The sequence below is a fragment of the Scomber scombrus genome, chromosome 16 (genome assembly GCF_963691925.1).
Source record: "Scomber scombrus chromosome 16, fScoSco1.1, whole genome shotgun sequence".
NCBI classification, from domain to species: domain Eukaryota; kingdom Metazoa; phylum Chordata; class Actinopteri; order Scombriformes; family Scombridae; genus Scomber; species Scomber scombrus.
Window position 1 is genome coordinate 6,727,762 of NC_084985.1, and position 24,159 is coordinate 6,751,920.

General features: G+C 42.1%; 1 protein-coding gene across 6 annotated transcripts in view; it reads right to left on the reverse strand.

Moving 5' to 3' along the window:
- The window catches only part of macf1a (microtubule actin crosslinking factor 1a), a 247,530-nt gene that overhangs the window by 111,273 nt on the left and 112,098 nt on the right, over nucleotides 1-24,159 (reverse strand). For all 6 annotated transcript variants that reach the window (XM_062436570.1, XM_062436569.1, XM_062436574.1 and 3 more), the window contains 3 exons: nucleotides 20,639-20,728; nucleotides 18,091-18,168; nucleotides 16,162-16,254 (listed from right to left, as the gene is read on the reverse strand). In XM_062436570.1, coding sequence (XP_062292554.1) covers nucleotides 16,162-16,254; nucleotides 18,091-18,168; nucleotides 20,639-20,728 — 261 coding nt within the window. The remainder of the gene's footprint in view (nucleotides 1-16,161; nucleotides 16,255-18,090; nucleotides 18,169-20,638; nucleotides 20,729-24,159) is intronic.

Consider the following 24,159-nt stretch of genomic DNA (forward strand, 5'->3'; position numbering starts at 1 on the left):
GATGAAGATGTCATCCTCTTCTTCATCCTCTGATATGAGGAGATCCAAGGCGCCATCATCATCTTCCCCATAGTCCAAATCCAGGACGTCTTCCTCCAGCGGGGGAACCGCGGCTAGCTCGAGCTGGGAGCCCCAGCTGGCGCTAGCCTCCGGTGTCGCCACCGCAGCGACCCCCACCTCCTCTCCGCCCTCGACGGCGGCGCCGTCGGAAGAGAGATAGGGGTCATGTCCAGACAGGCTAGCCAGGCGGGCTAGTCGTCTGCGGAGACTCTTGATGGTGAACACCGCACAGTGTTGACACGAGCCGGGGACCTCGATAGCCGCCCGGGCGTGTTCCAGCCCAAGACAGCACGAGCAGACCTGGTGTGGATCCATGCTCGATATCTTATTCCCGCAGCGACAGAGTCTGGCTCCGGAGTCTCCGTGCCCTCTGGTGTGAGGGGTTTTAGCCTCCATTCCGTGCGAGCTGGTGTGCAGGCAGGGAGCCGAGGCAGTTAGCTGGTGTGCTAACCGTGAAGAAGCCGAGAATTAGCTGGTGTGCTAATGCCCGGTGCTCGAGTAGCCGTGGTGGGGCGTCGAGAGCAGTGCTGACCAAGCCGTGGAGGGCAGGAAAGCACTGAGTTCGATCTGGTGTGACCGACGAAGCAGAAAAAAATGTCCTAAGCTAGTAGCGCCCAGCGACAGAAGCTAAATAAGATCCGTCTATGGACAGTTAAGCTAGCTAGCTCTGGACGCGAGATATGCTCCGAGTGAGAAGAGGTGTTTGAATGAGGGTGGTGCCGTCCGCATGAGCTATTTAAGGTAGGTGGGACTACCTGTGGCGGACGGACACGTTCACCAGCCAATCAGGATTGGCGTAATGAGATAAATGCTTCTGAGGGCTGCAGCGAGGCGTGCATCCCATAGTGAGACATCGAACGAAATATTATGAAAGAGAACCCTGATTTCTCTTTTCTGGCGATCAATAACCCTCAATGTGTGTATAACATGTGAATCAGTTCATGAAATCATAAGCATGCATTTATATATTAATGTCATTTTCTTTCCCCCCTTCTTATTTCCTCCCTCCATCTCCAGTCTAGTCTGCTCATTAGCTCCTGCAGCTCCAACTCTCCTCTCCTTCATCTCCGTCTGCTCCCCCACCTTCCCTCCACCCTCGAACTGTCTCATCAGTTTCTCATATTCTTTCATCTGTTCTGCTTCGGATGCTGATCAATCTGCTCAATCTGCCTGCTAATGCTTTGCCTCTAAAGCAGCTAGTCTTTTTTATCTTTTCCCCCCCTCTACTAACAGTGTGTTGCTATCAGACTCGGATACGCCTCTAAAATGTGTTATTTACTCAGTGAGGGACTTAAGATGCCTACTAACCTCCGAAATTCTTTTGCATTATCAACCAGTTTTCATTTTTTCCCCATTTTTTTTTACGCAATGCGTCATAAATCAGTTAAAGGATATTTTCACCATTTTTTTCAGATTCCCAAATGAACACTAACACATGTTTTTTTCTTGCTGTAATCATTCTTCCTGTTCATACCGACCATTAAAAGATCTCTTAATAGTGTACTTACAATGTAAATGATGGGGGGCAAAATCCACAGCCTTACTTCCATGTAAAGATGTATTTAAAAGTTTATTTAAAAGCTACGATGAGGCTTCACTCATCCAAATAAGTCAAATCAAGTAGATTTCTTTCAATGTTACAGTCTTTTTTAGTGCCAAAGTCCCTTTTTTTGTTACTTTATTTCCACCACATCTCAACAGGGAAACACAAAGAGGGAATTTGAATCTAAAAACACTGTAAATGTGGCAGATATCCACTTGATTTGACTAACAGACATCTGAAGCTTCATATTATAATTTTGACTCAAAATGAGGACTGTGGTCACTTAAAAATGTGGTGTAGATCTTCTTATAGACAGTATGAACAGGAGAAATGATTACATGGAACATTCTGCTTGCAGTAACTATTAGCTGCCATTAAATTAAGACTCTTTAATAAATCACATTCATCTCAAATGCCTTTTAAATTTCCTTCTGTAATCATTTAAATGTTCTTGCTTATATGGAAGCGCGTGTTGATCCAGGACAAACTGTACTACTACACAAATGCAACAGATGCTTTTTGCTGGGCGCTGTTATACACGGCTCATAAACGCTCCACTAAAGACCTACAGTATGTTTACTTGGGGTGGGTCTGAAGGAGGAGTCGAGCTTCCATGGAGACTGACAGCTACTTTATCTATGTGTTTTCCCCCTATTGAAGCTACACGACCACTTTGGCCATTTTTCCTCTCCCTGTCCTCCTTCCTCTCAATTTGCTCTTTTAAGCTCCGTCTGTCTGCAGCAGAGTGATGTATAAGCAGTAACTGTGGCTTTGGCTGCCGTTATTGTCATCAGTATTCTCCTGTAGTCATCCCTCTCTTCACTTCACTCGCTGTCCTCCGCTCCTCCCTCTCTCTATATCTCTCCCTGTCTTTCTGTCTCTCTCCCTGCTGCTAATATAGAGCAGTATGAAGGTCCAGTGTGCGCCAAGAGACTGCAGCAACAGCCAAAAAGACACCGAAGGGGAGGGAGGGGGAGGAGGGCGAGAAGGGAGAAGATGAGATAAAAAAGACTGTCAAAACTGACTACAGAGGAGAAGGGGGTAACTTGCAATAACATACTGCACAGATTCAACAAAAAGCACAATCTGTTCTGAGTCCACATTCATTAAAAAGAAGAAAAAAAGAGAGAGTTGCAAAGCTGTTCTTCATTTAATGAGGACACCCAACTCCCAAAATGATGACAAAAAAGTTAAAATAGGTAATCTGGCACAGAGCTGCAGACACTCCTCATACTCAGACACACTACATGACTATTACACGTGTCTGCCTTTAAGTGTGTGATGATTTTAGCATGCAGTGACATTTCTAACAACGTCTCATTGACTACAAACATCAAGATGAGCAAACAAGGATACATAAAGTCAACAATAATGCGGATTCGGCTGTGTGTGTTCTCCTGCAGAGCTTTGGATCTCTCTGTATGCATCCACAATCTCCTTTGCAGTGAAATACTGAGCGTTTAATCCTCCGGTTGAATATTGATACAGCACCTCCGTGTGAGGGCTGCATCTGCACATAGAAGGCTTCTACAACACGCTCACTGCAACAGTTTCTCATCCATCCGACTAAGGTTTCTGTTCTGTACATCTGCCATTTATTTATTCATATATATAAAAAGGGTTTTCAGGTGACTTAAACACACCCTGTGGTGCTTTGCTGTGGTTATTTTAGAGGTACTCAGCCTGCTGGAGGAGTAGAGCTGTAATGGTTTTTCTAAACACAAAGTTCATCTGCTAGCTTTTCCTGGAGCTTTAAACCATATCTAACAGTTCTACTTCTTCCCTAATGAAGTACATGAAAGGCGTGAAATATGGTGAGCTAACTAATACTTAATAAGTATGACTTGCACACTAGGTGGAAGCTTACAATGTGTGCAGTCATTAGAGCATGTCAACTCCACATCAGCTAAATTAGCCTGCTAGCAAACACAGCAAAACAACCCCAACTGTAATTAACTCGACTTACTCCTACGAGGCTTTTAATTTGTAGTTTCAGAGCTAATAATAATAACAAGACCCCTGTCATACTATCCTGAATGTATTCAGCGACTTGTGTCCAATTGGTGTAACCAGTATTTTTTCATTAAGATCTGATTATATACAGGAAAATAAATGTGAACTAAAATAAATGGAATAAATATAATCTGCTTTTGCAACAAAACACTGTCATTTGTCACAAATTATAAAATATGAAATATGTAATATTTATGATTATTTTGTGGTTACACCATTTGACATTCTTACTTTTGGTTTTAAAAAATGGTGCAAATGTTATTTCAAATGACATAAAACCAACATACACACAAAATATACATATTAATAAGCCTGATGCTGCTTTTAAGACACATTTTAAAGATATTTTTGAATTGCTCATCTTGCCTTATTAAGTGTAGTTTAGGTGTGGAGGAGTGGACGCTACACACAAAAAAACAGACTGAAGCACTGGTCACATGACACGCCTCTCCCAGACATGTATCCACTGTGCACCTCCTCTGATACTGCATGTAAAGTTCATGTGTAAGTCTGACTCAGCCATGTTAATGCACATAAGCAGAAACACACAGAGACATATATTGGTGATATAAAAGCGAGCAGCAGATCAGTAGAGCCGTGATGCTGTCACAAACATCTATGATCCACCAGCAGCCCCCCCCCCCGAGCTCTGGTCCAGCCCTCTTTTAGAAACATGGCCTCTTTGAAGTTAGCAGGGAGATGAAGGGAGGGGAGGGAGATAACAATGAGATTAAAATGGAGGATGAACAGGAGAATATATATATTTTAAAAAAAAGAAGACATAATATAGTTTGGTTGTTTAATTGGCACTTAAAAAAACTAAATGTGCCTTTCTAAATCTCTGGCTTTTAGTTCTGAAGTATAAAAGGGTGGATGCAGGATAGATAGACAAATGATGGAAGGCTGGATAGCTTCAGACATTTGAGCATTGGTTTCAAAGTGTGATAGGAATTCCCTCGAGGCTGAACCAGGCAGCCGTCTCACTGATGAATGCGCATTTCAAATCCCTTTTTATGCAGAGAAGGGGGCATCACTCACCCCCACACAGAAAGGACAGCTGCACTTTAAACTGAATACATGAGACATACACACACAGACATAGACACACTTCTCTCATGACACAGGAGCACAGACAAGCCAGGAGTATTGATTATTTCTGCCCAGTAAAAAACCCTCTTAAGCATGGATCTCTGTGGAGCTTGGATCTACCGTATCAGTCTGTCTTTGTGGTTTTCCATGACTCAGCAACTGTGCATCTAACGCTGAGATGTAGGCACTCAACAAAACCCTGAACATGACATCAGCTGCATTACTCGACCGCCTTCATCATGTGGTGGAAAACTGAACTGATCTGTGGCAGCCGTGGTAAAAAAAAATCTCACGTCGTCTCGTTGCTGTGTTACTGCAGAGGCTGCTGCAGAGTTTTCATTTTCAAGGTGAAGAACAGCTGTAAGTTAGCACAGAAAATGCTTGAAGCCAGATCATTCCTGCAACCGAGCCCCACTTCTTGGAAGCCAGATATAAACAACACATCCGGTACAAACAAACAGGGTTGGACTAGTGATCTAAAAACACACTGAAGTCAAGAGCTTTCAATGATGATGAATTAAGGAGTGACCATCGGGGTGAACTGCATCGACTTTTGAATCCTCTGTCAGTGTAACGCTGATGGATTCCTCTCTGGTTAATTGTTGTAAACTGACACAAACACAGAGAGATAACAAAAAAGCCATTTTCTCATGTTTTCTGACCCAGATTCATCAATAAGATTAATGGACAGCCCCTCAAAAAATGATAAACTTTGCACAGATATGAAGCATCGTATCACAGACATTTCTTGACAATGCGAGGGTGTCTAAAGTTAGATCTAGTTCAGTAATGCCATACCAGGTTTGGATATTTACCTCAATACTTCATCAGTAAATATTGTACCAAAATGTGTCTGTGGTTCTGTGCATAAAATATCAAATACTGGCACTAAATGTACAGTAAGATTCAGCATCTTTATTATTCTTTATCCATATCTTTGACATTATTGAAGTCAAAGCTTAGCCAGTTTTGGCAAAATACATCTGAGTACTTAAGTAAAAATGTGCTTAAGTATGATAATAAAACAAGTATAGTTCCAATATTGGTATTACAACTCTTATATCATATCAACACCAATATCTAAAACTATCAAATGACATCCAATATTAAATGTACAGTAAGAGTCTTTGACCTGATTGAAGTCAAAGTTTTGCCAGTTTTAGACTATTATATCAGAGCAAAATACATCAACAGCTAGATTTAGCATTTAAAGTTTGAGTACTTAAGTAAAAACATGTTTAAGTATGTTAATAAAACAAGTATTGTTCCGGTTTTGGTATCAAAACTCCAGTATCATATTGGCACCATTATCTAAAACTTACAAAGGTAGTTGAAGCTGCTTAATCTGTGCAGCAGCAAACAATCAAACCTAATGTAGAAACACTACATTGTAAATCTCCTGCAGACTATACTGTAGTTGTTATAATGTTAAATGAACCGGTCTCGCCCTTTCCTACCCCTAAACGGCCTTAAACCTTTTGTCGACCACAACCACGAGCACCAGACTGACACAAACACACACTTATATTCTTCGCTCGGTCGTAAATGACAAGTTTCAGTTTTCAGCTGGTGGAAACCCTGTCATTTGATGCAATGACCCTTCTTTCATACATGCATACAAACAAGCCTGTATGTCTCTCACACACTGTAACAGGCGTCAGTATTGAGCGAGTGTGTTGTTGTATTAGGAAACTAAGAAGCAATGGAAACGCAAGAAAGGGAGGGAAGAAGGAAACTGGGGAAGACGGATAGAGAGACCGTCTGTGCTGTGTTGATTAGACTCTGGGGACAGAGGAGGGGGGAGTGGAGAAAAAGGCATTGTGCCTTTCAACAGCCGATAACAACACACACATATACAACCCTTCATGACCACAAGCATGGTATACATTAGACAACAAAGGCACCCTTTCATGGTAATGTCTTCATTATTATTGCTTGTTTTGTGCAAACAGCAGTCTACAACCCAAATATACCCAATATATAATGATGAAAAACTGAATAATACTGCAAATCTGATTATGATAATTGTTGTTGATAAATTTAATCTGTTGGACAATTAACAGATTAATCCAGGGGTCCTCAACCTTTTTCAACTATTTTTTGGGGGTAATCATATTGATTCCTGGTAGCAAATGCTTCAAGACCTGGTTCTGGTCACAGCCCAGGAGGTTTGGGCCACTGGATTAGGCAATTAGGTGTCGTACTGTAGCACTAATCGAGAATGGGATAAAGATAGAAGATTTAACAGAGTTAGCTAAAGGATTTGACGTCTGGATGACAGAGACAGAGATATATAAAGGCAAACCTGTGGCAGGTATTTTACAGTTGACTGTTGCAGGGGACTCTCTACCATGGAGTCCAGTCTCTCTGATGAGCTACTGGTCAGCCCTCCCCAGTCTGTCTGACTGGGAGTGGTGCCCGCTGTTTCTGGAGAAGTCAGTGGCAGGTCGCTGGCATAGCCTGACTCCAAGAGAGACGACCGCTCTTGTGCACGATCTCGAGTGTCCAAGTTGAATTCCTTGTAGGCCGCAGTCCCCGGAAACTGCATTTGGCCGGACAAGAAGAAATCGTCTCCAAACATTGTGGCTCCACTCTTGTCCTCAGACAGTTGGACTTTGAGAATATTTCCAGTGACAGGAGACGGGGTAGGGGGCTCTTTGTGCACATCCACCTCACTGTCACTTTCCCCCCTCCACACTGGAGAGCCAAAGTCACTGGGGTACACTGTCCTCACCACGCAGAGCTTACCATCCACCTCTCGGATATGGACCACACCTTTGCGCTCCCTCTCTGAAGGTGTCTGCACCGTCCCTGATGTCTCTGCTGCTTGTCCTTTTTCCCCACCATCCCCTTTTTCCTCTTTCCCTACTCTCCCCTTGTCTTTTTTCTCCTTTTTTTGTCGGAGTATCCAGGGTTTTTCGAGGACCCCTTGGACTTTCTCTTTTACACGACAGACCCTTCCTCCACCTGGAGTGGTGCTGCCCAGGGCTACGGCTGTGTTGACTGGGGAGGTGGTGGTGGTTTGGCTCGGGATGCTGGAGACATCTACGATTGCACTAACAGTGTCTTCCTCCCCTGGAAGGCAGAAGACCCCCTTCCAGGCTGGGCTGGGATTGGGGGACATTTCAAGTATTCTGTTGCCCAACAGGCCCCCGACAGCGGCACTGACAGAGCCAGGGGAAAGGGTCATGCTGTGCAGATTTGTTTTGGAATGAATTAACTGTGTATCAGGCACTGTTACAAGAGTCTTAGGTCTGTTACTAAAATCGGAATCTACTGCTTCTACAATTGCTGCCTTTTCCTCATCATCTTCATCCTCTTCCTCTCTTTCATCAGGCTCTTGGCTTGTTTGTCGATCAAAGTCCTCCTGTTCTACCTCTCCTTTCCTGTTCTTTTTGCCCTTGTGCTTACGTCTGAAACGTAGGCGTTTCTTTGGTGAAAGTGGTGGGGCTCCACCGAGTTCCCCCTCGCGAGGAGGCCTGACGCAACCCATGGAGTTCCCCATCTCTTTGATATCGACAGAGAACAGTGGATTTAAAAAAATATACAGGCAAATTCAGGCATTTAATCCATGGGAGAAGCCAAATGAATGTTGTCTGGCTTTGTATTTGTTCAGGAGCAAAATCCCAACCCTCTGAAGACAGACACCGAAGAGGAAATATTCAGATAGGCTGGCAAGTGATTGACAGCTCCTTCATCAATCTGTCACCTGTGAGAGTTGTGCTCCTTTTCGCATGGCACCTTTTTAAATAAAACCAGATGAATAGAAAGATGGATGGTGTGAGCTGTCACAGAAGGAGAGATGAAGAAAGTCAGTCTTTTCCTCAGGCAGTTATTGGTTCAGCCACAGGCTATCCCCGTTCCCGTCCTTCCTCTTTCCTTCACCTCACCTGAATCGCACTCAGGCAAATTCAGCGGGCAGCCCTTCTCTCTCTAAGGGCCATGCTGTGATAGAGTAAGGTATGCGTGCAGGCAGATGACTGCTTTACTTGGTCTGTTTTCTTGATCCCAGAAGACTTGTGGTCGCAGTCAAGGACACAAGGACACAATTATGTCAGCAGAGCCGCGCGAGAGAAGAAAATAAATTTGGTCAGGGTCAGGCGTCTGATTTATCACTCGGCTTCCAGCAGGTAAGCCGTTACCTGGTGTAAGGCAATATGTCAGGCAGGATGATGAGTGTGGGAGAGAGAAAAATGTATTGCAATCCAGTCCTACTCCAGCGGCTTCATACACACAGTGCATACATGCAAGTGTGAAAGTCAGTGAATGTATTTGCAGGATTTCTATGAGTGCAGGAATATAAAGCAGTCCGATCTCACTTCTTGATTCAATATTATAATTCCTTTGAATATGAGCAGCTATTCAATGGAGTAAGAAAAAAAAAGAAAAAACACCATCACCTGTCGCAACTCCATCCAGATTCTCTATCCCCAATAAACCACAAAGTATCGGTAAGATTTGTTGTCAGTTTGATGTGTGGCTGTGATCCAGGAGCTCTCTCTAACATTCAGATCCAGCAGCCATAGGAACACATGAATTAATGATGCCTCCTCTTTACTGTGGTAACGTTACTGCAATGCAAGAGAAGAGAAGTAAGATCCGTAACGTTTGGTTGATCCCTCAACACAGAAACCAGTAAGAAATCCAATCTGTCCACGGTAAGTCTTAGTGGAAGTAGTATTAATTGTGATACTGTCGATACCTCTCGTAGTAACGGTGAGCTCGGTGTCTCATTCTGCCGAGACAGCACAGTGTCCAGATTTGTTGTGGGTGAGAGATAGTGTGCAGTCAGCCAATGCTGCCACAGATTGCTGGAAGATTCAGCCAATACTATGACAGCTTGCTAAATACTCAATCAGGGCATCGGCTTCCGCGCACCAATGCCTCTCCTTGTAATCCTCCCACGATTTACCCTGCTCATTGAGCTCATGTGATGTGTCAACCCCTCCAAGCTTGTGTGTCTTCCTGCTGTTGTCAATATGTTGGAATCCAAAATTGCTGGTGTTAATTTCTCCCATTGATGAGATTTATCTTGCACTGGCAAAAATGCGGCTGTGTGCCTCGATAAAGGAAACCGAAAGCAGACAGACTCCACCTCAAGCTCCCCAGACAGCTTTAGCATCACATGCCTGCCCCCTGGATACCAGTGGAAAGATTGCCCCCAACCTCAATGTCAGACTCCCTGAGGACCAGAGTTAGCTGAGAATTGTGTTCCAGTGTTGTCCGATCATGAACGTCCTGTGTCCTGCTGTCAGTCTGCCAGTTACTCAGGCAAGCTTCCCCTTCATCAGGTGGTGCAGTGCGACGATGCAACAGCCTGACAAAATCCACAGTTTGCAGGAGTGGGGGGGAAATTTAGACCATATTTTACAAAGATGCAAAAAAAAGGAGGGAGGCAGGGGAAAAAAGGGTCTCGTTTTTGTCCTCTTTACTCTCTGGTGCCTTTTTCGTCTCTTAATAGCTCCACATGTCCACTAGATCTAATTAGGAAGAGGCATCTGGTGTAAGAGCTGAACTCTGAGGCAGAAGAGGAGGAAAGGAGCAAGAGATTGGTCCTCAGCTCGAGTAGGAGACCTAGTTCATGTACAGATGTGCATCTGGATCAGAGCCAACAGGATTCAATATCCACTGAAGTGCAGTCCTGAACTTCCCACAGCACAGCAGCGGAAGTAAGGACAAGGGTAAGGGTCCGCATGCATGTCCCCTTAAAAAACAAAGACATGCACGGAGCAAAAACCAGGCACACAGGGCGTCTCCTGCTAAAAAAGGAGGCTGTGGCTCCGTCAGACAAGCATGGCTGGATTGATCCAATTGATACGGTGGAGGCAGGAGAAACAGCAAGTGTTTTGGCTGTCCAGGAGAGTATGAGAGTGTGTTTGTGCCTGCAAGGATGGGCGGTCCCCTGGTCAGCTGTGTGCGAGCCCTTCTGCAGACGTGTAACACCAATGTGTCTTATCCTGCTGTTCGTTTGTGGTTTGAGGCCTGCTGATCAGGGGGAATCCAGGAGCTCCAGTGACAGCAGGCAGCCTGGATTCGTCTCTCTCCCACGGCTGGATTCGCTCCTCTGCTTTATCCCTCGCTTGCAGGCGCCGGCAGAGGGAGAGAAAAGCTTTTATCTCCCGGCTGCTGCAGCTTCACACTCTCTTCTGCTCGCTCTCTCACTCTCACAATCCCACCCCTCCCTCCTTGGCTCTCCTCCTCCTCCTATCCGCTTCCTTGTTACTCCTGCCCTCTCTTTGGCTCTCACTCTCTCTCCCTTTCTCATTCGGCTGTTAGTGAACAGCTTGCTATGCCACAAACACACATACACACTTGACCCAAAAGCTTCCCTGAATGACAAGCTGCAACAGTAACGGAGGGTTAAAAAAAAAGCGTGCATGAGAGAAATCAAATCGTAATGACACTCGCGTCTCGTCTCCTCACAATGAGAAAAAGGTGAGCGCTTCAATTTATTTCTCCTTCTCTCTCTCCCTCCCTCCTTCCTCCGTCTATTCCCTTCAATCTCAAGCTACAGGTTTTGAATGGCTCTGTGGTGAAAAGGGGGAGGCAGAGAAAGAGAAAGCGAGCTAAGAGATTTGAGGGAATTAAGAGAAAGTTGAAGAGGACAGAAGAGAGAAAGGAGGGAATGGTCGAAGGCTGTGAAAGGATCAAGAGCTGAGAGGGGGGAGTAAACAGAGGGGGGCACACACTTATTGCTGATTGTATTTCTGAGAATAAATGAGCAGGGGTTTTATGGAAATATTATATTTACAGGATTTCTGCATAAAAGTGATGAATTACCTGGATTTCACAGGTCTTTAATCCATCGGGGATAAACCCAAAATAGCTCTTTTCTATCACATTATCTAAAAAGCCATATGTTTAGTGCTTTGCTGAAACAGTTAATCGATTGACTAGTAAAAAAAGATTTTATAGAAATAACGATTAATCTGAAGAAAAGCATGAAAAATGTAAAAGTAGCCAGGATAGAAAACGTCATCCACATCGTCCTCTTAACACGTCACATATTTAACTTCTCTCCTGCATCTTCCAACATATTAAAAACTGCTATACAAAATGGCATTGGCAGGAGAAGAGGATTCATCGCTGTCTTCCACCAACAATGCAGATGTATGAACTACTTTGCATATACAGTAAGTGCCTCATGAATGGAAAGAATGTTTTCACAGAGACAGATATGGATGGAAACCACTAACATGCAGCGCTCTCAAGTGGTTAAAGCAACGGTGATCCATCTTTCCTCATTAACTGAAAGCATAAGAGAGAAGCATATACACACACACACACACACAAACACACAAACACACACACACACACTCAGAAAGGGCATGAACCAATGGGAAAAAAGCACTAATCAAGTCCCTGAGGCTTTCATCCCTTCACTGTGGCTACGTGCCACCTCGAGCTGTGCTAATCAACCTTCATCTGAACCCGGTGCCAGCTAAGACACAGTCGCTGCATGTTTGGACCCTCAGAAGCTCCTCTGATCATACAGTTTGTTGCTCTTTTGTCGATTATGTGCGCCGATGCATGAAGATTGATTATGATTTTTAATGATTGTAATTAGTTTCAGCCTTCAACGTTCTTACAACCCTCGAAGCTGATCTGAAAAGCAAATTTTAAAATCTAAGTTTAGACACACTGCTCCACTACCGACCACTGTTTAAAACCAATTATAGTGATTAAAAAGCCCACTTCACTGTATTTCTAGCTTTACAAGCAGCAATCAACAGCCTTGCACGACAGAAAATGGAGAAGAATTATTATATATAATTATAACTCCAAGAACACGACTTATTTATGTTTTGGAAACAAGATTGAGAAGAGTGATGATAAAAGATTGAAAATAAAGAAATTCAAGTAAAGCAGTGTTACTGGGGAACTGACTGTAGCTGAAAATTAATTTCAAGAGCTACATGGACCATACTCTTGCCTTTTTTCTTAATGTTGATAATGTTTCAGCTCCGAATAGCGTGCTCGACGGTGGAATTCAAGAACTGTACATAACCTATTGTTACATACAGTTGATAAATGGTTTAATCACGACATTTACATAGCTAAATAACTAGAGTAAGGTGCTATTGGGTTAGGAGTATTTAAACAATGAGGTATGCTTAAATCATATTCAATTAATGGCATTTAACTGCTTAAAAAAAGTCACTACAGTCTTTAAGAGAGAGACTCATTATAACTGACATAAATGGTGATTGACTGATGCAATAAAGGCCTAAGTTAATACTTAAATAAACTGACCCCACCTGCTGATTCTGCCTTGAAGCAGCTCAGAGAGGTACTGATGAATTTTCCTCACCTGCTCAAATGTTTTCTTTAACTTACTTTAGCATCAGTGCTGACTTACAGCTAGCTTAGCAAACCGCAGGTGGACACAGTGCAGCAGGAGGAGGAGGAGTGCCAAAGGACAGGGGACTTCCAATGAGCCAGGTCATATTTAATACTGAGCCTACTGGTGACACCTACTGGTTTGATGGAGTAACTACAGCAAGGACAATTTATGACACATTTCTGTTATTACTGGTACAGTAAAAAGCTGTTTTTTGATTGTTTTAACAACCACAGCTGCAGTTATTCATGAAATTCACAATGCAGTTATGCAGGTTTGAAACTGGAGACATCTGATAAGCAAGTCAGTGACTCTCACGGTCTGCAGATAGGATTTATACTTTCACTTTATTCAAATTAAATTACGTGCTAGACAGAACAAGGCTTTCAGGAAGGCAGATATTTGCAGGATAATGCACTCAGAGGATGTTAGTACATCATTCCTGAGTTTATAGCTGCTTGGCTTCATCAGGACTGCTGAGGGGAGCAGGACTGTGACACAGACAGACCTCATGAGTAACTTGATGTGTTGGTGAAATAACGACTAACAACAGCATTGACCTAAATGAAATGTGATAGCTCAGAGAGACAGCTCCTATAATTAGTTGATGCGGTGAGTCACCCATTTGCACATATGCACAGCCTGGTCACAAGGACCTGGAGGGCTTGTTTCCAGAAATGACTTCTTCTTCACCATCATCATCATAATCATCCTCATGATCATCAGACTAAAGAGGCCGATGGGAATAATGTAGAAATTACAGATTTCTCTTGTGACTTGAGCCACATAGCTCAGTGAATATTTGTGTCATGTTGAGTCTGAGTGAAACACAACAAACAACACTGCAGCGCTGCTCATTTCCATCTGTGAGCTGTGATATTATGGTGTATTATATCTCTGTCTAATATCACATTGAGCCAGAGGCTAAACAATATTGCTTGTATATTCCACTTAATGCGGCAGTAAAGCTCAGTGTTTGCAGCGACTGACTTTAATGTGAAATTGTTGAAAATGCATTTTTATCATTGTCAAATATGAGATTTTAATGACTGTATGTTAAGGTTGAACAGTTATGCATCTTGTATATAGATGAAAACCCCTATAAGAGTTGAAATCGTATTAGTTAGAAAGGATTACGTATAAAATGCAGACCACATCATGGACCCTCCGATACACTCGAATGCCTTTACAGAAACTAATTTACCCGCTAACATGCTGCAGGAACACAGAGCTCTATGTGACTGGAGTTTCTCACTGCAGCTCTAATTTAAAAGTGTCGTCATCTCCTGAACCCGCTGAACTCTGGAGACGCTGAAACTATTTGCTGCTCTGAGGGCCAATTCAATCTCTCGGCTCGACTCTCCTGCGAGCCTGTTTCAACCCGCCTCCTGTCCATCATCTCTGGGTTACTCCTCTACTCCTCGCCCTGCATCGCTCCATCCCTCCTCCTCTCTCTCTCTCTCTCTCTCTTTCTCTCTCTCGCGCTCTCGCTCATGCTCGCTCTGTGTAGCGAGATGCTGCTGACTCACGCTCACTGAGTCAGTTGCCGGGATGTCATGCACTACTGTTTCTATGGCAACCGTCTGGCAGTGTCACCTTGCTATGGGTCACGTCACAGCACAGCCTAGTGGTAAACAGCAGTAACTACATCTGGATCATGACCATATTATCTAAAATCAATGGGACAAAAAAAAAAGCTTTCTGTTCCAACAACAAAAAAGACAGAAAACAAGATGCTGATTACGTTTTTTTCTTTTTCCTTTTTTTGCTTTTATCTGTAACATAGCTGCCATGCATGAGTTGGAACCGGTGGTAATTAGAGTCACGCCGTAATGATTTCTAATAGAGTACAATCCTACCTGCGGGCGACGATGGAAATTATTCCACATCAGGAATTAGAGAGAACACACCACAGCATAGATGACTGACTGTTTAAATTAAACACACCGTCCTCTAGGCAAGATTTATTTCATGAACAAAATTACAATCACACTTCCTCTCACTAATGCCGTGATGAGAAATATCATTTAGAACTTGAAGATAATATAAAAACATTTTCAGCTGAGATGCACAATGTGTTTTTTTTCCTGCAAATACGCTCATCACTGCGGATATAGTAGTATACAGTATGTCTTATGAGATAAAGGGAATCTATGAGTCATTATATTTATTTATGTATTTTTTCAACTTGCCTGTATCACCTGTAAACCATCTTTTATAATGGGAGAGTTTCAGTAAAGACACAGCAGGCCTGACGCAGTACACCACGCTGTAAATCCAGGATCAGGGTTTACATGAAAGCCTACAGACTGCACATGTCATCTCCTGTGTTGCTTTAATGCATTTGTTGTCAAACAGCCAAAATGTGTCCTCATACAGAGTTGTTTAGAGGACAACCTCCGGCAAGGACCAACCACAGACACGCCAAGGCCAACAACACAACTGAAAAACGGATGTGCCCAAAAACCTCAGAGCAGAGTCACACTGAACACTCTTCAAACACACGTGTACATCCAACTATAAAGCATATTAGCACACACACTCATTTACATATTAACAACCTTTTGACCCCGCTGGTATTTCTGTTAACGAGCAGAGCAGATGTCTGTACGTTCTTACTGCAGGAAACACACTGGAAACACTTCAGACACTCAAACATCCAGAATTAATCTGGATCAAAGCTGCCACAGAGGTAAACTTCCAACTAGTGGTGGAAAAAAACCTCCTCCTCTGTTACATAAGCTAACACTGGTTTGCCAGCACACACACAGTTTAGCCGGTAGTGATAATAAGTCAAATCCTTACAGCTGGACAGAGATGCCACAGAGTAACTACAGCGCATCACTGAAATAAACACCACATGTGGAGCAGTTTGTTTTCATTTAAAATCGGCTCAAAATCCAGACTGAATGACAACTAATGTCGTGTTGGCCATAATTTTAATATTACACAATCAATTAGAGGTGTTATTTAATTAAGGGCTGAATCAAAGCATATTTTAATGCCATGAAATCATCAGTATGAAGACACAAGTTTGACTTAATGAACCATTAACTGAGTCTGAACCATGAAACACAGCGGCAGAGGCAACAGAACAACATATAGAGACACAGACCTGGAAGTGAAGGATGATGGTCCAGATGAGACCTAATGTCAGTTTGGGGTTGCCGTCTGTGATGTCATCATTCCTGATGTTTACAAGTTTGACCTGAAATACACAAAATGAGAAGATCTGTTATGACAACAGCAAAAATAACCTGATTTTGTCACTTTTTTGGGTCATTTTTAACACACTTACAACCAAATACCTAACTTATCTTCATTTCTGTACATTTCTACATGATGAAGAATGATCTCTCTTCCAACTATTATACCCATTATGTGCACGAGGCTCTTTGAGACCTTGTTAAATCTGATGCCTCTCACACTTAATGTATAATTAGACCTGCAGTGAAACTCATAACAGACCCAGAGAGAGAAAAGGCCACTGCTGTCTCCAGGAAACAAGACAGGAGATACATCGACTAGTTGTTCAAGCAATTTGACGCAGTTAAATAAATGTGGGGACCGGAGAGAGATAACGAGGACGAGGTGGTTTAAGTGAGTGAGAGAGAGAGAGCTGCAGTCTAAAGCAAGAGAGAGAGAGAGAGAGAGAGAGAGAGAGAGAGAGAGAGAGAGAGATTAATTTGGAGGAAGGAGGGGAAACAATGAAAGATGCAGCATGACAGAGGAAGCAGATAAGTCAGTATGATGAGGCTCTTCACTGCAGATACAGGATGGATTAACAGTGCAGTGCCGTGAGGGTGTTAATGTTTGAATGCAGCTCTCTCTTTATGAAGCACTCTCCATGTTTTACTATCTATTTTTTTCCTCACTCTTGTTCTTATTACTTTCACTGTCATCTCTCCACTGTTGTTACAGGTTGTGGGAGGAGGCTAGGTGGCGCTGTTGCTGTCTGTAATGCCCTGTAACTGTTGCAAAATATGAATAAAAATATGTATTTTTATAAAATGCTGCCCTCTGCACTGTAGCAGCAGACCATCTGGCACAAGAAGCTGCCAAGTCCCAGGATGAGAACTAGTTATAATCACTTGCTTAGTCTGTGCTTTTGCAGACTGGGGAGAATTTGCTGCACAGGACTAAAGACTGAGCAGCAGGAAGATTAAACTACCAATAAGTTGTTCATTCACACCGGGGCAAGTTCAGAGGAGTTTATAAATAGTTTTAATACAAATTAAATTCTTTCTCCTTCAAAGAGAATTGTGGTGCAGCTTATGGTAAACAAGCCCAAACTGCAAAGTCTTATATAGGTACTCAGAGAAAGATGCTGACTCCTAATAGAGAGCAATTTCTAAAACCTGGAAGGGCTTACAACATGCACTGCAGGATAGGAACACTGCAGTCTGGACTTATACTTATATTAAGTTGTTCTTAACTATTTTGAACACCACACAAGATAAATAATAACCAAGAAACACAGATATATCAGTTATATTTGCTACAATAAAGAAATAAGAAGTGTATTTTAGGGCTGCAACTACAATTATGATTATTTTCATTCAGGAATGATCTGATCTAATCTCTCAATTAATCATTTTGTCTATAAATAATGTTAAAATGTCTGTCATAATTTCCTAGAGTTAAAAGTTACATGTGTAAATGTCCTATTTTGTCAGACATATATGACAAAGAAAAGCATTAAATCATCCCATTTAAGAAACTAAAAGCAGCAATTCATTTGAGATATTTGCTTTTAATATGACAAACTATTGTTCTATTATAAAAACAGTCAAAATGATTCTTTTCTGTCAACAGACTAATTGATTAATGGACTAATTGCTGCAGCTCTTGTTTATTTGGACATCTTTGACTCATCTCATGGGATTGTAACTGAGGAAAATAGTCAGCAGTTTGATGAGTTAAGAAGCTTAATGTGAGTGATTTGTTTTGAGGCTCTGCTTCGATCCTTCTCAGTACAATTACAACTAAATAATTATTTTAAAATGCAGATAGAAAATTATAAGTCAGTCTGTTTAATGCGTACCTGTCTCTGTTTGAGGAAGTCCAGCGCTATTTGGACATTCTGTAGTCGATGAAATCTCATCCGCCCTTTTTCTCTCGGCTGAAACAGAAAAGAGAAGAGAAAGAAATAATGAGTAAAAACAGATTCATTTAAATTCAGGGTTTTTTTTGGTAGTGAAACACAAGCTAAAGGCAGCAGAGTGTGTAAATAAAGCTCAATACAATCCAAAGTGCAGTGAATTCAAAACTTAGCGCAGCTGTATTGACATGAAATGATCCTCTGGGGGGCGCTGTCTTCAACAGTAGCTGTTAAAGACATGCCAACACTGTGGAGCAAACCAGATTCAAACCATGCTGGTTTTTATAAAGGACAAATGCAAACTTCATGTCAAACCATCCTTCTTGTTTTCTTAATGCATCATCTTTTATTCACAAATAGATTTAGAGAGAGAGGAAAGATCCAGTTTAACAGAAAGAGAAGAGACAAACTGACACAAACAAACAAACCAAACAGACACTATATTCACACGCTTGCTGTAAAGAGTTCAGTGCAGGATGATGTGGGTTCACATCGAGCTGGGAAAGAGAGCGTTCACTACAGATTAGTTATCACGTCAGCAACACGGCAAAAAGGAGAAGAGAGGAGAGGAGGGTGTGTGTGAGTGTGTGTGTGTGTCATACTGCATCTAACTTAGGCTTAAAACTGTTTATCTTCAGTAAACTGACATATAATTCATGCTTTTTCATTTTGTCCTCCACCTGGAGTGTCAGTGTTATATTTTACCATCATGCTTCTGTTTTTCTGGTTATTTCTTCTGATTATTGTGAGGAAAATATATTTAACTCGGCTGAATTTGTGAATTTTCAGCTTTCCCGCCCTCGTTTATTAAACTTAATAACAGCAGATTTATAATAAATCCACTATAACATCTTAGAAGTAGCAAATCTGGCCTAAATGGATAAAAATACAAATAATATCCAGTATAAGCTATATTTTATTGTGTGCAATCCATGCAACGTAGCACTGTTGGGTGAAAACTCTCTGAAAGGCCACATTTGATTGAGGATGATAAACCTTAAATTTCTCTAACAGCAGAATAAAACCACTAAAACTGGAGTTAGGATGTTGTCACCCAACAGAAATGATGGCATGTGTGTCGTGTCATTCCAAAAAATGCAGCGTTGTCTATTGTTTGTCGGCATGTACAGCCCATGTTTGGGAGGTCAGTGACACAGCACTCTTACATGCAGCCTCACAGCTCCACCTGTGGGGGCGGAGGGGTAAAGCTGAAGGGGGTCAAAGGTCAGAAGTGAGAGCGTGAGCAGTGGAAAGGAGGGGGGGGGGTTGATTTTTTCTTTTTGAACATACTCCCTGAGCTCCTTCCTCCTCCTCATCCTCCCCTCTGAGCAAGATGAGAGGGGGGGCCCGCGAGGCGTATGCCCTTTTCGATGCGGGGACGCTTTTCTGTTGCTATGGTAACAGAAGAAAAAAAAGGGGGGGGAATGGGAGATAGAAAGAGAGGAAAAAAAAGATGTAGTATGAAAATTGGTGGGTAAAGAGGACAGGATGAAAGGAGATAAGACCAAATGAACAAGGAAGTAAAGTGAACTGGAAATGATTGTAAAGAAACCGACACTGATGAAAAATGACCTTAAAATGCTGAAAAATATCAATTTGAACATCTACAAGTTGTATGCCACTAAAAAGTAACTAAAACCGAAGCTAATTAAGGAAATCTCCATAACAATAAAAGTGCACGAAAACCTGTGCGATACGATCAATAGCTCCAGAACTGCTATAAATAAACCTTGTGGTGAGATTGTTTTGATAACTATTGTAAACAAAGAGATAAGATAACATATTTATGAGTGACTCATCTTCCATGAAACCCTTATTTTGTCTATCTATTGTTCTGTAAGCTTGTTTTTCCCACAGAGGGCCGGGTTGGCACTGTCTATGTTTGTGTGTGTGTGTGTGTGTGTGTGTGTGTGTGTGTGTGTGTGTGTGAGTGTGTGTGTGTGTCAGACCACAGTCAGCAGTCCGTCTCTGTTAGTCTACCTGTCTGCCACTGAACCATCCTGAGTCACATTGCGGCCGGTCTGTCTGTCCGTCAGCATTAAAGACTAAGACTCTTACATCAACATTGTGAACCGAGTCGAGGCCTCTGAGGCTCAAACTAATACATCACTGCTGGTTACTCGACATGCTGGAGATCTAAAAACGTCAGCTTTTTGAAGCGTCGGCGTTAATAGTGTGTCAGCCGGGAGCAGAGAGTCACCTTAATGTCTAAAGAAACTTTAAACTGGAAAAAAAAAGTTTTAACCGCATTCCCAAACTCTGTGGACTAGGATGCACCAAGCTGAGGGGGAGGGGGGGTGAAAGAAAGTGATGAAACAGAGGAGGAGTGTGTGATCCGTAGTGTGTGATAATTAAGAGGGGGAATAATGAGCTGGTACAGATGTGTGTGTGTGTGTGTGTGTGTGTGTGTGTGTGTGTGTGTGTGTGTGTGTGTGTGTGTGTGTGTGTGTGTGTGTGTGTGTGTGTGTGTAAAGGAGGTAAAAGTACATACCAGGGTGACACCAGAGAGGACCTCCAGCAAGGATATCAGGTTGTGTCCATCCCTCAGGTCCTCGTACAGGTCTGTGATGTGCTTCCTCACCTTAAAGAGAGGCAGGGAAGGAGGAGGGAAGAGATGAAGGGGAGAGGAATGACAAAAAAGGGGAGAAAGAGAGAGGAAAAAAAGAAAAAGAGGAAGTTAATTCCACTCCAATCATCTCCTCTGTTGATTCAACACTGTTGACATCTGTCAGGCTGATTGCCCCCCCTCCCTCAGCTGACAGGCCTGGTGACAGCGGTTGCCGGGCCAACAGAGAAGGAGCACCAGCTGTGGCCTCTTGTCTCTGTTGCCATGACATCGCCTCCACATGGTGTTGGGGGGAAACTGGGGGGGCGGGGGGTGGGGCTGTCACCAGCGGCGACTGCTGACATAGTGACTCAGCTGCCTGGTGGAGGCCTGTGATCAGCATCAGAGCTTGTTTTCTTTAAAAGTGGGACACCCGGAGAGAAAGTGAGAGAGAAAGAGAGCTGAACTTATCTGAACTGTGCACTGAGAAACTGCACAGTCATATTATCTAGTATGTTTTATAATTCTCTATTGTTTGCATGTACCAGGGGTGTTTAAATGTGCAGTAAATGTACATGAACAACAGCGTGAGACTGACTGAAATCCATATATTGTCTTTGCTTATGAGCTTTTATTCTATTTTATACAATATAATGTCTTTGTTCCTCAGCTGCTCCCTTGTGCAAAATGGTATCAAAAAGTAAAAGCACAACTAATTATGAAAATGCAATATTGCACCTTTAGTGGCACATGGGATGTAATGTCTCATGTTTTGAGATGACAGGACAGTTTAATTATAAAATGTATTTATTAAATGAATCAAGTGATGGTGGACAACTTTAACATTTCAGTTTATTTGAAGATGATATGAGGCTTCAGCTGTCTGAGTGGGGTCGTAACAAAAAGAGTGAATTTGACACTAAAAAGACTTGATCTGAATAAACTGGATGACTGAACATTCGTATTAGCTTCAAATTAACTTTTAACTGCACTCTTGCACAGAAGGAGGGCTGCAAATTAAAGTGAAAGTCCCATCATGAAAGTATCTCTTAATGTCCAACATGAACAGGAGGAACGATTACAGCAACAGAAAACATGTGTCAGCATTCATTTGGGCTCCTGACTGCTGTTTAAAGACAGATGTAAAAACTGTGAACCTATCCTATGAACAATGAAGACAGCAGATTAAGAAATAGAGAACATATTTGCAAACAATGCAACACTTGTTCACACATGAATAAATAGAGGCAGCTTTTTTCCTATTGTGTTTTTAACGCAGTACCAAAAAAAAAAAGCTGCAACACAAAGCTAAAGCAATGGAAAAGTTTTCTTGATAAATAAAACATTTTAAAGCAGACAGTGGAAGCACAGGAAAGAGGCTGGCAGGAAACAAAAGGTCGGGCATTCCTCTCTAAAAATGTTGCTTGAGAGTTGCAGACCCATGCGGGGGCAAACTAGGACACATGTCTTCCTGCATTACAGAGATCTTCCTGCTTCACACAACACCTGCACTGACAAAGTTTTGCTGCAGTCCTGGCTTCAGGACAAAAGCCTGTACTACCACTTTTCACCACAAGAGGGCAACACAGTCACATTAGTAGGCTGAGGGATGAAGCCTTACTCACTTTTTTTTTTTTTTATGTAAAATAAAATAACTGGTGCCTCTTATTAGGTTGAAGTCAGAGTCTAAACAACATCCCTCCCTCTTTTCTTACTGTCACTGTCTATTTTCTTCATCTGTGTCACTCTCTCACCCTCTTTTTTTCTCTCTCTACGGATGGTTGACATCAGTGGTTTTAGAAAGGCTGATAAGACGAGTGTTAATTAGTTGACAGGAAAAAAATATAATAATGATGGTGCATCCAGCTCTAACTGGAAATGAGGTGCAGTTTTTGTCTAATTGTGTCTCGGTGTGTCAGAGAGTGCGTTCGGCTTCCAAGTCTGCCTGAATGAGTGGATCCTCTGTGCTCCTGACGTGTTTATTACCCGTTTACTGGAAGCCTGATACATGAGTTACACACAACACACACACATACACACACACACACACACACACACACAACAGAAACACACACACACACACACACACACAACAGAAACACACACACACATACAACAGAAACACACACACCACTCATTCTGATCATATATCTGGATAAAATTCATCAGCAAAGCTTTTCCTGTAATCGTTGGTCCCTGCTCAGAAACACTAACAAACTAAACAATAAATCAATATTATAAGCATACTCACAGGAGGCTGAACAGTAAATCCTTACAGTATAATACAGTACTGGACTATAATACAGTCCGGTACGGATCAAACCTGCAACAGACTATATTTAAATGTATTATTGGACATTCATGTGGGCTGCATGGCTGCTGCATCAAACCACAGATATCACATGAGCTGTCCATCAAGAGACATTTAGATGTTTGTTTGTGTTTATGTTACCATGGTTGTCCAAAGATAGCACTTAAGAAAGTCACGTTGCATGACACAACACATCACAAACTATCTACTGATATTAAATGAGAGATAAAAACTTGATGATGTTGCATCGGGCAAGATAAAGATAAAACTCTAATGTCTAAGGATGTGTAACTAAATTTAAATTTGCTCTATGGCACACAGATGGATCTGTAGGTGTTTTCGTGTGTGTGTGTGTGTGTGTGTGTGTGTCCGGTGTGTGTGTGTGTGTGTGTGTGTGTGTGTGTGTGTGTGTGTGTGTCTTCAGGGATGTTTCTCACACGGCCAGCTGTGTCTGATGTGTAGTGGCGGCAGCTGTCAGATGCCTTTGGCACTAAAGCACAGCGTCAAATGGAGATAATGTTAAGGAGCACTGACAGCACCTGGATAACAGCAACAGCACTGCTCTGAAACATACATCTGGGTCAGTTCTGGTAATAATATCACTATAATTTATAATTATATCATCTCAATAGAGCATCAAGTAGATTTTATAGTAATATATTGGATAAATGGAGGCTGACAGCTATAGTAGGATGGATGAATGAATGATGGCAAGTACTTGAATGCCAATTAAAGATGTGTTTGTAGGACTGACACGCTGCTTAATGTCATGTGACTTGCCTCCAAGGTAAAAAAAAAATGATATAAAATGCTATGTATCATTTCATATACTGAGCTCTGACACCTTAAATAAGTATTTGACCCACATCTGTCCATTCTGTCTCCCTTTATTTAACTGTTTCATCATCTAGATCATAGAGTGCGTAGCTTGTGTCTACTATGTGCTCGTTTGAAGAGCCGACTGGTATATATATATATATATATATATTGGTCAACTGATAATATGACACAGATATATCAGTATCAGTGTTTATGGTGTCCGATATTTTTTTTAAAGATATATAGGAGGCATTTTATGTTGATTTGATCCTTTTTCTTAATTCAAGAAAGCCATAACTGTACTAAACACAACAAAAAACATGAACATTTTGTAAAT